The sequence below is a fragment of the Hevea brasiliensis genome, chromosome 7, assembly GCF_030052815.1.
Source record: "Hevea brasiliensis isolate MT/VB/25A 57/8 chromosome 7, ASM3005281v1, whole genome shotgun sequence".
In the NCBI taxonomy this organism is placed as follows: Eukaryota; Viridiplantae; Streptophyta; class Magnoliopsida; order Malpighiales; family Euphorbiaceae; genus Hevea; species Hevea brasiliensis.
Window position 1 is genome coordinate 55701037 of NC_079499.1, and position 18572 is coordinate 55719608.

The following is an 18572-nucleotide window of genomic DNA, read 5'->3' on the forward strand; positions in this document are numbered from 1 at the left end:
TTTTATAGTGGTTCGACTTAACTAGCCTACATCCACTCTCTCAAACAACCCTCTTTGAGTCTTCTCTTCACTATTTTCTCTTTTAAAGGCAAGAGACCAAAAGCCCTTTACAACTTTTTCAACACCAAGCTTTTACCAAGGTAGCTTGAACCCTTGACAAGTGCTATCTCAAGCACTCACACTCTCAAGCTTCAATAGGTACTTGTACAATCTCTCTTAAATGCAATTTAATGTTTTAACACTCACTCTCACTCAATACAAATCAAACTATAAAGAAGAGATGAGTTGATTTATCAATGGTAGCTCAAACACTTTAAAGCTCTTGAATGAAAGCAATAAATGAAAAATCAAGATTGGAGTGCAATTATAAGCTTTCATCAAGTGTAAAATGAAGTAAAGAATGTGTATTTATAGTCCCAAATCATTTGAAACTGTTTGAAACCTTTTTGGAATGTTATACACTCTGTTCTAGGCAAAATAGCCATTATTTTATCTTTTTGTACGAAGTTGAGCAACTCTGATCATTTAGCAAACTAATGAAATTTTTTGCGACAGTAGTAAACTAGTTAGCAAACTAATATTTTAGCAAACACATTAGCAAACTAATATTTTAGCATACAAGTTAGTAAACTAATTCACCAGATGCCTGTTTCAAATTGTAATCTTTAAAAATCTAATTTAGACCTTAAGAAAAATATATATTCCAATAGCAATATCCAATGTCATGATGAGAGAAAATTTTTTAAAGTAATTGAAAGAAAAATTAATTTTGAGCTCCATTTGACTAAAATTTTCATCTATTCTTTTTACACAAGTTTTAAGACTCAATTCCTAACTCTATGACTTTCATACCTTCAATTTGAGTCTTAGCTTTTATAATCTTGCTCTTTTTCAACTTGGATTCATCTTGAGATGCCTTTGAGTGCCCTTCCTCCTTAGATGCAACCTCAAAGATTCTTCATGAATAAGAGAGAATATACACATCACTTAAAATTGAGTTAGATAGATTCTATTTGAGTTTTGTTATCATCAAAATCAATACTCATTTTGAGCTACACAGGGTCAAAAAAGTCATCTTCAAAGGAATTTTATTCTTGAAGCTCAACTTCTTCTCTAGGTTCAAATTCCCATAAAGCTTCTTCATTCTCCCAACTTTGTTCATATAATTCCTCTTCATAAAGTGATAGCTCATTGTTCACCATTAGTTTATCAAAATTTTCGAATGGAGCTATCACCTCTTCAAGTCCCACTCTCTTCTCTAATTATAGCTCGAGTGGTTGGTGTGAAATATTAGGTTGATGAATGTGTAGGGGATATTTGTGACTCCAACCCTGCAGTGAAGGATCCTAATGCCAATGGTAATCAAAATCTGCCATGTCATTCAACAAGTGAATGGTATCCTCATGGTTTCTTTGAAGAATGTGATCACCAGTAGCCCAAGCTTCATAATCTACCCAATCCTTGTCACTTCATCCAGACCATTGTAGAAATTGAGAGTGAGTTCATAATTTGAAAGACTATAATTGGCAAATTGCTCTACGAATTCATTAAACCTCCTCCAAGCATTATAAAAAGGTTCATTGTGTTGTTAAATAAAACTTGTAAAGACTTGTTGATGAAACATCTCAATGTACCTCATAAGAAAAACAAGTAAAAATAAAATTAGACAGGAAATAAACTATAAAAGAAATAAGAATGTCTAGAGTAACCAAATCACTAATCGTTTAATATCAAGCACCAGTCCCCGGCAACGGCGCCAAAAACTTGTTTCGCTGGTTTTACAACTCCACAAGTGCACGGATTGCTAATAAGTAATAAAGTGATGAGTAGAGTATCGTTCCCACAAGGACTGTGTTGAGTACCAAACTATAGTGATTTTAATTATCTAGGTGATCGAATTGTAGAGAAATAATGATTATATCTAAATTGAAAGAAATAAAATCTAAATAATTAATTAAAATAAAATACTAATGGACAAAGGCATTCTAGAGCTAGGGGTTCACACTTTAATCAATTATAGAATCAATCTTATTCATTCAATAAATTGGAGATTATTACTTTGATGAAAATTAATCCTAAGTTATCTAAAGCCCTCTCTCAAGGCACTCAAAGTGTATTTTAATTAACATAAACCCTACTTTCGTAGTGATTAAATTAATTAAAACACTTTAAGATCTTTGATTAATTTTGAAACTCCACAAAGGTCATCAGCCTATCTCTAAATCAAATTTCCTAAGTTCAAAATCTCGATTTTCTAATATTAATCTTCACCTTTCAGTCCTTCAATTAATATCTATAATCAATACTAAGTGGGCACTAACACATAGCATGCATTAAGATCACAAGAGATTGAATCAAAGAATAAAATACCCAATGTATTAAATAAAATTAAACCAGATCCATAATGAAATTGAGTGCTACACCCTAACCCTAGATTAAAGAACCTACTCACCCATGGTGAGTTTTACAATCAAGATTATAAAAAGATAAAGAGAAGACATGAGAAGAAAATAGAGTGAAAGAACCCAGAAAAAGAATTGCAGTATTGGACTTTTAGAACTTCGGCCGAAAATCCCTTCTAGCAATCTTACAGATCTTGTTTCTCCCTTGTCTCCCTTGAGGTTGATGTGCCTTCTTGAATGTAAATCGGCTCTTTTGGATGTAAAATTCTATTCTTGGATGTAAATTCTCTCTTTTCCCTCAATTCCTGACTTGTTTTATTTATATCTAGTGTAAAAACCCTAATTTCAGAGTCTTGAAGCATTAGAAGTCCATCCGGGTCGAGTTGGAATGAAGGAAAGCCACATAAGAATTACTGTCAGGGGACTTTACACGGGCCGTGTAGTGATACATGCCCCGTGTAAATTTCTACCACTTCATTTTTCACGTTTTCTTTAGTCTAGAGAGTTACACAGGGTCCAAGAAGTTACACGGGGTGGGTTACACGGCACGTGTAATGTTTTTGGCACTGTATTCTTCATGTTTTGACCTCCAAATCTCTTCCAAACTCGTCCTTGATTCTAGAATCACATAAAAACACCTGATAAAATATAAAAATCAATGAATTGAGTTGGATTAACATGTTTTCTAAAATAATAATGAAAACATATAAAAATAAACATAAAATGATACTAAATGCTAACAAAATATAATGCAGGTTAACCTTAAATGTCTATATAATTTGATGTAATCAATATGTTTATTATTTTGCAAATGTGATTATTGATTTAGAAACTCTTGAAAATTATTTTGAAACCACAGTTAGCATGACAGTCCCTTTAGAACTCCCCCATAGTAACGGCTGCTTGGGGTTTGATATTTGATATGATTATGTCCCCCCATTAGTAACGGTTAGTAGGATGAGACTATATGAATACTCATTAGCTAGTTAGCCCTTCCATCATTAATAATGGTCAGTGAGGTTGAAATTACTTTGTCGTGGTGTACAATATAACATTGATCATAAAATTTTGTGTCATGATCTAAACTATGTGTTAATGTTGGCAACACTTATGTTTGTGAATTGTGATTTGTGAAGTATGATTTCTCATTCGAAATGTGATTTCAATAAATTATTCTTATGGACTCAGAAAGTTTTGTGATGCTATCATGATTATGCAAATATATGATTTCTTGTATTTTGACAAGTTGAGTTTTACCTTAAATTTTAAAGTTATTATTTGTGCACCATTGAGTGATATACTCAGCAATAGCTTATTTATGCTGTCGCAGATAAGGAAAGGAGAAGGTTGCCGAGTGAGAGACTTGGAAGCAATATTTTGGTTTTGACTATGGGTATATATCATAGGTATACCCCTGTAATTTCTTTTTGATGTATTTTGTACCTATATGTATGGATGTACGGATATTTAGCAGTTTGTATTTAAAAGCATTACATTGCTATCACATTTTAAGTTGTACATATTTACACTTCGTTTTGAGACTTATGAAAAATGTTATTTGCCAATGGACTTTTGTCTGTTGCCAAAACCCGTTGCAATTCCAGTAGATTTATTGTAGTGCCACGCTCCTCTTATTCAAAAAGAACACATCATCTCTACAATTTCACCATACAAGAAATCCTTTCTCTCAAACAGATTATCCTCTCCAATTCTAGAATAGTATCCGCAGCCTTTGCCTTCTTGACCCGATTGTTGGAACTCAAACCAAAGTGTTTGTAACTTCATATTACAGGCTAGGTAAAAAATTTTCCATTTCTTGATTTATGTTATCATCTTTCATTATTTTTGTAGAGTTTAATTAACGTGAACTAATTTGCGATCTAAAACAAAATTAATCTAGAGCTGGTTGCTGAGGGCCTTCGTAGAAGGTCAATTAATGTAGTGCTAATAATCGAAGCACTGCTTACATATATGCTTGGCAGGGGTTTTGCAGCAGAGTTAGGGCTCAAGGTTCGAGCTACAGATTGTACTGTTTGAAACATTTGTATGATACTAAGACTATTGATTGCTTATTACCGTTGCTAAATTTCATTACATTTGTATGATACTGGCATATTTCTTGCACCTATGGAGCAGTGACAAAACTAGCAGAATCAAGGAAAAATTAAAGAAAGAAATTTCTGGTTTGTGGTTAGCATAAATGCGCAGTAATACAACACGCAAGATGAGACTTTGTTCAGAAGAAAAATAGTGATACAAATAATGGTGTTCATGACTATTTGGCTTTCACAGAATTTTGTTTAAAAATAGGAGAAGGGAGAAGATGAACTGTGAAATTAATTTTTCTTTTTCTAATTTTATTTTCAAGTGAAACCCACAATATAATTAAAATTATTTAAATATTTAAGATAGTGTCAACCATATTTAATTATATTAAGTAAAAAAAAATTACATTTTAATAACCGCATACGATTACTAAACCATAAAATTCTTTTTTTTATACAATTTTTCCCTTTCTTTCCCTTACAGATTGGAAGCTCCACCATCTTTCCATTAAAATTTTTTCAACTGAAGAAAAGATTTGAACCCATTATTTTGAGTCATTTAGGAAGTCAACCAATTGAATTAGCCAGTGATACTTCCAAAATCTCTTATTCCAAAATCATTATTTTATCATATAATTTTTTTATTAAAATTACTGTCATCATTTAATAAATAAAATAGATTAAATTATTTTTATTTTTATTGTTATTGCTATAGGGAGTCATTCCAATTCAGATATGTGTAGATATGCATTCCTAATTAGAAAAGAAATCCTAATTAGTGAAGAACTCCTAATTAATATAGTATAGCACTTATAGGAGACTTCGGTACGTATATATCAGTGTTAGTATACTTTGAAATCAATGAAAATCTTCTGTTGTGACAAATAAAATTCACGATTTCTTATATGTTACAACTTTAGTAATTTTAAATTTTAAATCTTAATAAAATGTTTAAATAATTTATGAAACTATATTTTATTTAATTGTCTAATTTTATTTAATAATTTACTTATAAAATTTAACAAATTCTATTTATTTTAATATAAATTTATATATTTTATTAAAATTACTTATTGCATGTATGCAAAATAAAAATATAATATATATTTAATTCAATTTTGATTGAATACCAATGAAACTTTAAATTTTTGTTCCTCTGCCTAGACAAATTTATAGGTTAAGCTATGTTTGAAAACCTTAATTTTAGACCAACTACAAGACAACCTCCTAGTCCACTCCATATATGTTGTAAGCCAGTACAAATATTGAATAAGCCATTAGCTTCTAAAGTTTCAAAAGCAACAATTCGAAGATGAGCAGAACCAGCACCTTGGTTAACTTCGGTAAATACCTTTGGATGGAGCATCTTGCTTAATGCTTCTGCAGCAAAACCAAAGTAAAACCACCTCTTGCTCCGTATAAGTTTGTATAAGTTGCAAACCAGTACAAATATCGAACAAGATATCAGCTTCTGAAGCTTCAAAAGCAACATCAAAGACAAGCAGAACCACCAACTTAGTTAACTTCAGTAAATGCCCTAGGATGGAACATCTTGCATAATGCTTCTACAGCTAAATCGATCCGCGCTTGCTTCTGCAACTAGTTTTGTTAAGAAAATATAAGAACAACTTGCATATGAAAGTCTAATAAGTTGGTGCATTGTCAAAATTTATTTTACCTTTCCTTCAAAATTAATTATTAGAGACCCATTTCTGCAATTGCGATAAGCCCCTTCACATTGCAAAAGGAACATCAAAATGAGAACAATGGGAGACATCATATTCTGAAATGAGTCGTACTAATTTTAGTGAAACATACCAATATTAACATCAGGAAATTCAAGACAAAGTTTTGATAGAGGTTGGGCGATTTCTACCTGCATTTTATGGCACAAATAAATAAGGTTATTGCAAACAATAGAATACAATATGACACGTATATACATCCAAATAGTACTACTTCAAAACAACATTGACTAACAACATTACAAGCACTCTAGCTAATTTGATCAAATATTGCTTAATTGATATGTTTGCTTATGCAACACAACCCAGAAAAACACATCAACCATTGAAAAGTAATTCCCAAGAACCGAAAAAGAATTACTTACAATGAGTTTCTTCAAAATACACAAGCCTTGTAAGAGTCTATGATAATCTTCTATTTAGATGGCAATGGCATTAGGCATGGGCCAAAACTTATCCAAATAAGCCAAGCACAACTAATCTAACTCTAGTCAAGTATATTTGTATTTGCAAAGAACAAAAATTTTTCAACATAATAGCTATAACAATTGTAGAAGGTATCGAAAAGCAGAATAAATTATTATAACTGTCCATGGACAGAAATTGCAAATGACAAATATTATACAAGTTGATACAATATGCAAGCAAGCAGCTTCAGTTCTACCACTTTAACGCAACAAAGCATGTCATAGTTAAAGTGCCAAAACTGAGAAGTATAAAATAGAAATCATAATACGTACATCTGAGAGATTGGTTTTTAAGCGTTTTGATACAAGTGGTTCCATCGTTGCTAACAGGCCATATGATTCTGCTAATTCTGTCAAACACTCCCATTCCTTGTCCAGCTCAGTAATGTTTGTTGCCGCAAGAATAATTACATTTTGGCACTTGATCTACAAAGGCCAGCACTTGACAGTAATTCAAACTGGAACCTCATGAATCACATTAATTGCATTGCTTAAGAGGAAAAAGAGTAAGAACCACATAATAAATATTATAACTTAGCTCCTTAGCTCCAAACACATACCATAGGAACAAGTAGCTTTTCATGATGCAATAATTCAGTGATACCTTCAGGTAACAAAGCCATCTAAAGAAAGGAAGGACAAGAATGAAATTAAATCCAGTTACATGAACTGTATTGTTTGTATGGTGTGTTGAGTAAATACACTTATTGGGTTGCATATTTCAGAGGAAAAAAAAAGGGAAGATGACAAGGCAGTTGCAATGAACAATACAATAGAATGAGATAAAGATGCCAATAAAACCAAAACACAAGTACAAATTATCAAACTGATGCAAAACCAATTAGCCTAATAGCCTTGAACAAAGTTGAAACATATATATCTTGAGAAAGCCAATCTGGTCACGAGGCACACAGGTGAAGCGAAATCCAGGCACCTCACCTGGGAAGCCTCCAAGGCCAGGCACCTTCAACTAGGCGCCCAGGCGAGATATTAAAAAAAAAAAAAAAAAAAAAAGAAGTTGAAAAAGAGAAAAGCTGACCTAATTCATTCTCACCTTTTGGCATCCACACAATGACTAGAGAATTAGGATTTTGAGTTTACATGACATAATGAATGAAATTGAACAATGCATACTCAACTCAACTTAAGACTTTATCCTAAGAATTTGGGGTCGGCTATATGGATTCTCTTTCTCAATTCTAAATGAATTTTAATTAAATCCTCATAAATGTGTAATGCTTCTAGGTCATGTTGTACTACTCTCTTCCAAATCAATTTAGGTCTACCCCTTCTTTTCTTTCTATCCTCTAACCTAATGTGCTCTACTTGTCTAACTGGAGCCTCTGTATGTCTATACTTCACATAACTAAACCACCTCAATCTTCCTTCTCTCAACTCATCCTCAATTGGCACCACTCCTACCTTTTCTCTAATATTCTCATTACGGATTTTATCTAGTTTAGTATGACCACTCATCCACCTTAACATTCTCATCTCCGCAACTCTTATCTTATATACATACGACTCCTTCAGTGCCCAACACTCACTACCACATAATATGTTCGGTCGTATGGCTGTACGGTAAAATTTTCCTTTCAACTTATTGGGAATCTTGCGATCACATAAAACTCCAGTGGCATTCTCCACTTCAACCATCCAGCTTTAATCCTATGACTAACATCCTCCTCACATCCCCCATCCACGTGAAGGATTGAGCCGAGATATTTAAAGTGATTACTTTAGGGCAGTACCACTCCATCCAAACTAACTCCTTCCCTATCACTAGTTCGGTCTTCACTAAACTTGCAATGCATGTATTCTGTCTTCGTTCTACTTAACTTAAAACCTTTTGACTCTAGAATACTTCTCCAAAACTCTAACTTTTTATTGTGTGAAATTTGGTAATTTATTGATTGTATAACATGTTACTTTTTCACATTGTATATTTAATTATTTATTATTTTAGAGAAAATTAGCACTTCACTTAAGCGAGCACTTAGCGCCTTGGGTGATGGAGGACCTTCTCACCTTAAGGGCGGCCTAGCGCTTTTGACAACACTGGAGAAAACCATCCTTCAGTTTTCTTCAAAAATAAATTGTGACCAATGTTTAAGGGCGCCTAGCACTTTTAACAACATTGGAGAAAGCTATCCTTCAGTTTTCTTCAACTTCTTCAACAAATAAATTGTGACCAATATTGGCAATGTTTGTAATGAATGTACTGGCATTAAAAAAAAAAGGGAAAAAGAGGAAGAAGAAGAAGAACAACAAAGAAAAAGGAGGAAAGGGGGGACGGAGGCTAGTTAAGGGAGAGGAGAGAATGAGGAAAAAGAAAAGGGAGAGAGAGGATATTAAAGATAGTGATCCATGAAAAAGACAAATTGAATTTTTCTTTTTTCAATAAAGACAACAATATCTAGATTATTATGGCATGTGTTGTTGGTTTGATTTGCAAATTAGAGTGGCAAACATCTGCCTTTTTGTTGCATGAATCTGATAAATTAGTTGGCCAAAAGAGTAATCTTTGATCCTACAATGATAAATGCATTCTTCCTATGAGATTTGTGTCATTGTAAACACATGCATGCCTTCTCACAACAAATATATAATACGAACTAATTTCTCTGTTTTTCTTTCTATTAGAAGCAAAGCATCAACATAATCTAGATATCAAATTACCTCATTTCGATCGCCAGTGCAATAATCACTAATAAGATGCTTAAGATATTCTTCAAATTCTTCATCTGGAGCCTACATCAAACATAATCATTTGAGATCTACTTATTGCAAGCTTTACACCCATAAAAGTTATAATATCATATTAATAAGCAATTGCAAAGCCAAAACATTAAAAGAAGCTGACTAGCACCTTGCCTCTTTCTTTTTTACCGTCAAACATGGTCAAATTTTTAATTGATGATGTATAGAGACAATTCCAGAAGGCTGAGAAGTAAAAGAGAGCCGAACCATTTTGAGATTTTGCAATTATGTCCTATCCTTTTAATTTTAGCAAATTTGTCCCATTTTAAAAGTTAGTTATTATTTCATCCAATGGTCAAAATTCAAGGTGCTTATGTAGCAGCTGACTAGAACAAAAATATTATTTTTTATTGTGGCATTCATACATATGGGTCTCAAAATTTTCAAAATATAATATTTTAATTGCAATTATGTCAACCCCATAATCTAAAAAATAATATTTTTCATCCTAGCCAATTGCCACGTTAGCACTCCTAATTTCAATTTTGACAATAGGACAAATTTACAACTAACATTTAAAACTGGAACAAATTTACTAAAATTAAAAAGGTGGGACAATTGAAAAACTTGAACAGGTTTGGTATTTTTTGACCATTAGGCCTTCCAGAAACTACTGAAACATTTAGAAAAGCAATAAATATGACCGTCCAAAAATTCATTACGGCTAACCTATGAATCCAGATTTGGGAGGAAGGGAAAAGAAAAAGGATCACTTTAAATGAAAACACGCACCAAGCGAACCCCAAAAGCCTTTGCAACACCTGCTGAGGTAACATCCGAGTGTAATGGACCTAACCCTCCATATATAAATACCTACAAGCATAATTATAGAAAGTAATAACTTCATTGCATATTTAGGAACTAACCTCATTACATTATAAACTAAAATAATATTTTACCATATCATTGGTAGATTTATGTCGCTCAACCTCTTCAGCCACAGAATCTATCTGGTTCAAATAAAAAGTCATAAAAAGTGGAATTTAAGATGATAATAATGCAAATGTTAAGAGCTCTAAATGAAAACCCAAATTCATCTAGTAATAAAGAATATGAAGCTCATCATTATGTACATTAATATAAAAGATGAATGATGAGGATATACAGCATATAAGCAAATATACAAATTAATTGTGCCAGTACTAACAATACCGAAAGATGATTTTAATAGATAATAACTCACATCATTCTGGACAATGGCAATTTGTGATACTGACCACCCAATTGAAAAGAGCTTTCTACACAATGAAGTACTCAATTGATCCTCAACAGTGCCAAACCTGAGCTATGGAACAGATAAAGAAACAAAGGCTTTATCAATAACAAGTAGCAGAAATAAAGAAGTATAACTAAGCTACATTGCAATGTTCAATAAAATTTAAATAATTTGAATACTCTAAATTCTTAGGGTTTTTAAATTGCCCTTAGTAATTGTATTATCAAACATTTCACATCATCTTAGACAGTAAGAACCCTTTTTTTGTCCCCATCTACAAGTGAAAACCAAATTTTGTGTACTAAAATCATGCACCATTACTCACTCAACTAATTTGAAATGCTAATATGTAATCTCAAAAAAAAATAATAATAATAAGCAAATTTTGGAATAATTATTAACCTAATGCAAACTTGACTATGGAGAATCATATAGTCAAGCAAAAAAATAACAAATTAATGAAAAAAAAATGCATAAGAGATAAAAAAAAAAGGGCAAAAATGTTTCAACAACTGAACAAAATTATATAGCATATCCAACCAACCACATTAATTGCATTAATTACTTAAAGAATATATGGTAAAAGTAAAACCCAATAATTTGAGGACAATGTAACAGTTAAGTCCAAAGAACAGAAAATATGAAGGAGAAACAATTAAAAAGGGACTTACAGAATCTCATCCCCCACAACAATAATTGAGGCCACAAGCATGCCATTTTTATGTGGGTCCGCACTGTCCGAGCTATCACTGACAACAGAAAAATGCCCAGGAATGGAAGAAGACAACTTTTTTACCCTTCCCGCTCTTTCTGATCTTCCATCAGAGAGCAAATATGCAGGTTTAAATTTTTTGTTACAACTGGAGTCATTTATACACAGCAGTGAATTTGTTACTGTGTCATATATGCTCCCTATTGAAGTATATCTGTTAAAGGAAAATCAAATGAACATTATAGATTTTTTATGAAGTTTAAAACCAATTAATAGTTAAGTGGACATATATCATATATTTGCATAAAAGAGCAAACTAGTAAACTCAAGAAGCATAGTTTGCATTCACAAATGCCAAAAACCTACAAAATCCAAACCAAAAACAAAAAGTCTTAAAATTTCAAAGCCACATAAGAAGAATTACCCTTGATCATAAAGGCTGCAGTATTGGACTTTGCAGGTTAAAATAAAGGCCCAAACATCTCTGCAAAACAGAATGTCATAAACCTAAAATTTTTCCCAGCTTGAATTCATAGCAACATTCAATCAACATATATATATATGTGATGTAGTATTGGAATAAGACTCAACTTAGACAATATATTCATTATAAAATTAGGAAGCTTACATTTGTGTTGTTTAGGAATTCTATTATTATTTAGGAATATATATAGACTTGTATTAGGTTTAGTATTTTGTTATTGAGGAATTTTGTTTTGATTGGGGATTCCTAATTAGTATTTGATTAGAGTTTTCTTGTTTAAGGATTCCAAATCTCTGTAGTAACATATATATATATATGTGATGTAGTATTGGAATAAGACTCAACTTAGACAATATATTCATTATAAAATTAGGAAGCTTACATTTGTGTTGTTTAGGAATTCTATTATTATTTAGGAATATATATAGACTTGTATTAGGTTTAGTATTTTGTTATTGAGGAATTTTGTTTTGATTGGGGATTCCTAATTAGTATCTGTAGTAGTAGCAGCAGCAGGCAGCAGCAGCAGCAGCAGCAGCAGCAGGGATTCCTAATTAGTATCTGTAGTAGTAGCAGCAGCAGGCAGCAGCAGCAGTAGTATTCTATTATTATTTAGGAATATATATAGACTTGTATTAGGTTTAGTATTTTGTTATTGAGGAATTTTGTTTTGATTGGGGATTCATAATTAGTATTTGATTAGAGTTTTCTTGTTTAAGGATTCCAAATCTCTGTAGTAGTAGTAGTAGTAGTAGTAGTATGTCTTCTAGGTGATTTGTTAGGACAGACTATTGTTGACAATTAATAAAGATTGAGAATTTGTTTCTCCAGAGAATGTGTTTCTCTACCCTTTGAGAACGTGTTTCTCACCCCCTAATCCCCAATTATCGATATCCCAACAAAGGATTGGAACTGGATCCTTGATTAAAAAATGTTCCTCAATTTTATCGTTTCATCAGAACAGGCATAAACCTTTGAAAGAATTTTCATTGAGAATAAACGCAAAGAACTATCCTTGTTTCAAATCTTAAGAGAAAATTTAAAAGCAACAAGAAAATATAATAATAGTGTACTTTTAGTGTAGCAAACAAGAATAATTGCAGCAAGATGAAATCAGCCCAAAATTTTAACAATTGCACAAAGTCTTCCTCCTGCCTCCTGCCTAGTGCATTCTTAATGATATTTAGAAACCTGATATGAACCTACCTAACTCCACCTCAAAAGCTAGCTCACAATAGGAGGTTAGCAAACCCGTATATATAACAGCCAAGACCTCCCTGCAGAACCGATGTGGGACGTATCATTCCCGACCCCTTTAGACTGAACGTCCTCATGAAGCAACCGGGGTCATAACTCATTCACCCCGACCTCTCTCGAAGAACGTCAGGGAACCTTTGTACATGGCCCACCGACCCATACACAGTGAGGCTCTGATACAAAATGATATGAACCTGCCTAACTCCACCTCAAAAACTAGCTCACAAGGGGAGGTTTGCAAACTCGTATATATAACACCCAAGACCTCCCTGCAGAACCGATGTAGGACGCATCATTCCAGACCCCTTTAGACTGAACGTCCTCGTGAAGCAACCGGAGTCATGACTCGTTCACCCCGACCTCTCCCGAAGAACCTCAGGGAACCTTTGTACATGGCCCACCGACCCATACATAGTGAGGTCCTCGTGAAGCAACCGGGGTCATGACTCGTTCACCCCGACCTCTCCCGAAAAACCTCAGGGAACCTTTGTACATGGCCCACCGACCCATACATAGTGAGGCTCTGATACCAAATGATATTAACCTATCTAACTCCACCTCAAAAGCTAGCTCACAAGGGGAGGTTTGCAAACCCATATATATAACACCCAAGACCTCCCTGCAGAACCGAAGTGTGATGCATCAAAACCTATGCACAAGGTCGTGACTACTAGTTCCATAGTATTAGAAGCTTTAAAGAAGATGTTATATTATGCCAATGTTTTAATTAGGAGTTCAATAATCATCAGCAAACTTTAACAACTAAGAATCAACATATATTTCTAGGATTTTATCCAAACTCCAAAGGTTGTTCATGTTGGTAAATTGACAAAAATTAATAGTAAGGAGAAGGGAAAAAAAAAGAAATAATAAATTAAAACAAAATTCAAGGAATGTGACTAGACCTATAAGACCAATCCAAGATAGGATTCACTCTCATAAAAGGTGGCCATCCAGGCGAACTAGGGGAGAACTGTTCTTGGCCTACCTGCAAAGATAAAGCACTTCGTTATAATTGTCTCAAACATAAAGCTCTCTCCACAAAAAAGAACTTGTCAATTGGAAATTATATAACCAAGGCATCCCTCGTCAAGGTAGAGTATCAAACATACCGCAGTAGGATCACCAATACGAACACCAAGGAAAATAGCTTTGATAGGATTAGCCTTTAGTAGATTTTCCAATCCAGATTTGAAATCTAAGCTAATGATATCCAATTGCAAACCATAGCTGCTCATATAAGGTAATTCAACTCTCAAAAACAAATGAAGAATGCACAAAGTTGTTCAGTAAAAACCAGTTGATTCAACGTCTAACCAATATGCCCAAAATTAATATTTATATGATCTGGCAGAATTTTATTTTTACAGAGTCATTTGTGCAATTCAGTCTAGAAAAAAATTGGAATTAAAGAAAATAGGAGCATCTTACCTAGAGGCTGTATCATAGGTAAAAGAATTGATTTCGGGGAAAGCAGAATTGCTTTCAAAATATATTGTGTGAATCGGAAAACTAGTTAGACCCCTATCAGAACAGTTGTGTCTCTCTTTATGCCAAAAATAGCCGGCCCTAAGCAAGTGCAACAAAACCTACAAATCCAAGTTTAATATTACCGTCAATGTGATAAAAGATAATTAATGCAAAATAGGAAGCTTAGAATTTTATTTAGGAATTTTAATCATTATAGAAATAGGAAATACAAAGAGTTTTTATTATTTAGGAATTTTATTATCATTAAGTCCATTTATTTCCTAATTTATCTCATTAAGTATTCCTAATTACATATGAATTAGGGTTTCTTTTCCTAATTTGATTAGGATTGTAAGCTTTATAAATAGAGTTAATTTTATATTATTCAATAGCTTTAGACTATGATTATTATTGAGATTAATAAAATTGCTAAGAATTAGTTCTCTTTTCCAAGGCTTGGTCCTTGTTTATTCTTGTTTTGTTTCGAAGAGCAGATTGAAGATGAGAATGAAGAGTATGAGATTGAAGAATCCAAAGATTCGAGTCTTTAACATTCACACATTGAAGAGCCTATTCTAAAGCAAGAAGTTGATGAAAATACACAAGCAAAGCTTGAGGAGGATAAATTGCAGTACAAAAATCACTCTATGGAAACTTCAAAGGAAATTGAAGAAAATCAAGTTATTCCTAATGATTTGAAGAGCCTTTCAACTGTTAATATGCTTGAATTTATTTGTCCGGTTTTTTAAGAGATACAAAGGAAAGCATGAAGTGCTTGATTTCAAGCTTGTTGCTACCATACAAGATGAAGAGTTAATTGTTCTCTTAATGTAGTTTATGATTCTCCCGCACTTCAAAAGTCGAGGACGAGTTTTTTTCCAACCGGGGGAAAATGATGCAGTATAGGAAGTTTAAAGTTTGATTTAAGAATTTTAATTTTTATAGAAATAGAACATTTAAAGAGTTTTATTATTTATGAATTTTATTATTATTAGCTCTAATTTTTCCTAGTTTATCTGATTTAGTATTCCTAATAAGAGTTGAATTAGGATTTCTATTCCTAATTTGATTAGGGTTATAAGCTCTATAAATAAAGCTAATTTTTACTATTCAGTAGCTTTGGACTATGATTATTATTGAAATTAATAAAATTGTTGAGAATTAGTTCTCTTTTCCAAGGATTGGTCCTTGTTTTGTTCTTTATTCTTGTTTATTCTACATCAATAATGGTAGAACTAGTCAAGAAAAATATAGATGAAAATTTACCGTTGAATCCTTTCCACCATTGAAGCTGAAGGCAACCTCTTCAATCCTGAAAGGGAAATAATTTCAATGTTTCTTTCCAAGCATCAATACACTTATTAGAAGTGAAAAAAGACAACCATGAAACTATATCAGTTCATAAAACAAATTCAGGCACAAAAATTTACTTTTATATGAAACTATGAATTATGTGAAGTAGAATTATCTCCTCGCAATGAAAAGCAACAAAATGTTAGGATTATTTATAAAGATGATAAATGCAATTGGACAACTCTATTGCCTTGGCCTAGTACATAAATTAGGCCCTGAACTATTTGGGAAAAGGCTAGTTCACTCCCTATCTTTTATTTTGACCCACAGCACCCCTGCCTTTTTATTTTTTGACATATTGCACCCTGTTTTTATAACAAAAAAGCACAAATTCCTCAAATCAATAATAAATAATTGAATACAACATTAAGTCTAATCCATTATAGAGTAGGCGTCATAAAAGAGATACATTTCAAGTGACATATTTAATCACTTTTCATAGATGAATTCCAAAAATTGTCTATTAAATACAAAAACAAAAATTGAATGGAGCAATAAGTCAAAAATAAAATGTCAGGGGTGTAATGAGTTGAAATAAAAGTTCAAGGTTGCATCAGACTTTTCCCAAATAATTCAAGGGCTAATTTATGTATTCTGCCATACTGCCTTCAACCAATAAAGTAAAATAAAAGTGGATAATTGAAAGCTTCACATGCAAAGATGATTTGGTGATTTCAGAGCCTGTCCATCCCATTGGACAACACATTTATAAAATTCCACATTTTACAGGCAATCTAGAAGATTCCCATATTCTAAACTTTTTCAACAGTTTCGTGTATGATATCATTTAGGGGCCGTGTAACCAAACCGTGCATTCAAATTTGGAATGGTTTGGTTCAAGAAATTTTAAAATTGAAACATAAACAATCAAACCAATTTTCAGCTTGTTCTTATTTAGATCAAATCAAGTTTTTTTAGTTGGACTAAATCCATTTATTATCTTAGATTTAACTCCGAACTAGTCAAGTATAAATAATGGAATTTTTCATCACTTTCACCCAAAAAAAAAAAATTGCGTTCCAGTCACTCAAAACAAAAATTACAAATAATAGTTAATAAATTCCAAACAAGAAGTTTTCAAACAAAACAAAACTAGTGAAACAAAAATGGAATTGAGTTCTAAATAAAATATATTTATTATATTTTATGAAAATGTTAATAACAAAATATAAAATAAAAATATACAATAATATTTTGACAAGTAAACTAAAACTAACCCACAATTATAAACATATTCAGCTCCATTTGGTTAGGTTAACCATGGATTTCAAATGAAGGGGGGAAAAAGAGCTAAAAGTACCTAACCATAACAGAATATACAGGTTCAGATAAGCACCCTTTAGTTCGGTTTCAAGTTTGCAGTTCAGTTTTTCAATTTTCTTTGCCCACCACTTATCATTATTACCACAGTTAAACAAAATCCATGAATTTTGCAATAAAATCAATTACAATACCTTCAATATGTCTGGACATCACAAACACATCATCTACTTGCCCAAGCATCATTATTCAAAAAATGAAAAGGAATGCATCAATCAATATTTATTAGATCCCAAAGAGAACAATCAAAAAACTTCTATGAAACATAATTCCATTTTCCACGACATACCTAATAGGCACATACAAACAAGGAACCAACCCACAAATAAGATGCTCCTGTTCGCAAAATATTAATACTTTATTAAATCTAACCATTTCTATGCATAGAAAATTTCATGATGAACTCAACCACAGATAAATTTAACATATAAAATATCCAAAATCATGCTAAAAGTACCAAATATACAAATGCTACAATGTCATTCACGTTCAACTAATTATGGATGGTAAAAAGGGAACCAAACTAGCAAGAGAAAAATTTCAAATCAACAAACATTTTTTATTATAAAAGATGAAAAAAAAAATTGAGACAGCAGATGTTCATGCATATTCCTTTTTCCCTTTCCAAGTTATCTTTGCTATCAAAAGGAATATATCCTTATTCACCATAAAAATCAAAATAAAGATTATGAACCACAATACAATTGACAATATGATAAACTACAAAGAATCAACCACAACCCAGAAGCAGATAAAGATGAACTCACGAGTATAGAGTAAGAGCTCGTTGAATAACATAGATGGCGTTATTGTACTTGGTTTTGAGCCTTCTATCATCACTTTCTTTGATTGCTTTGTCGATTTCCATGTACCCTAACACATAAGGATGAAAAATTTAAACCAAGCAAAATGGGGATTTCTTTTATTGAAGGGAATTCAAAGTCTTCTACAAAAACTAATCGTATAAACTTCTGTCTTCTTCTCCTTCTCCTCCTTCTTTATTGAGTTTTTTCTATTGAGTCCCCCTATTTTTATTTCATCACATTAACCCCTAGAAATTTTTTTGTTATGACTCTGAGCCCATGAACTTTACAGTTTTGGACCTTGAATCCATTTTTGATAGAATTAATGAAAGACTGAGACTATCTCAGTGGCCCCCTAATTGAGGGGTTTTGTCAATTAAGCCCCTATCTATTAATTATGTTTAATTGAGCCCTTGTATTTTTATTTTCATTAGGCAAAATGTATATTTTGATCCATGAACTTCTAAAGTTTTTTTATTGAGTCCCCATAAATTTATGTTTCATTGAGCTCCTGCATTTTTATTTTCGCATAGGGAAA

General features: G+C 32.4%; 1 protein-coding gene across 4 annotated transcripts; it reads right to left on the reverse strand.

Annotated features, from left to right (window-relative positions):
- Positions 1-5549: 5549 nt before the first annotated feature.
- Positions 5550-18222, reverse strand: LOC110654742 (uncharacterized). Of its 4 annotated transcripts, none has more exons than XM_021810835.2 (16): positions 17999-18222; positions 15825-15870; positions 14520-14677; positions 14201-14318; positions 13994-14076; positions 11772-11831; positions 11307-11561; positions 10603-10699; positions 10319-10369; positions 10152-10232; positions 9339-9410; positions 7220-7282; positions 6933-7085; positions 6266-6323; positions 6126-6178; positions 5550-6040 (listed from the first exon to the last, which is right to left on the reverse strand). In XM_021810835.2, the coding sequence occupies exons 1-16, from the start codon at positions 18097-18099 to the stop codon at positions 5963-5965; spliced, it is 1527 nt and encodes a 508-aa protein (XP_021666527.2). In that variant the 5' UTR covers positions 18100-18222; the 3' UTR covers positions 5550-5962. The 4 variants fall into 4 exon arrangements, with proteins under 4 accessions (XP_021666527.2, XP_021666526.2, XP_021666528.2 ...); XM_021810834.2 differs by having other exon boundaries at positions 5550-6046; positions 17999-18221; XM_021810836.2 differs by lacking the exon at positions 11772-11831 and having other exon boundaries at positions 5550-6046.
- Between the last annotated feature and the right edge of the window lie 350 nt (positions 18223-18572).

What these genes read in the sequence shown, in the direction of transcription:
- LOC110654742 (XM_021810834.2), bottom strand. Translation starts at nt 18,099, where the DNA reads ATGGAAATCGACAAAGCAATCAAAGAAAGTGATGATAGAAGGCTCAAA. An exon ending in CGAGCTCTTACTCTATACTC is followed by an intron (nt 15,871 to 17,998) that starts GTGAGTTCATCT and finishes TTTCCCTTTCAG; the next exon opens with GATTGAAGAGGTTGCCTTCA. An exon ending in TAAAAACCAATCTCTCAGAT is followed by an intron (nt 6,324 to 6,932) that starts GTACGTATTATG and finishes CATAAAATGCAG; the next exon opens with GTAGAAATCGCCCAACCTCT.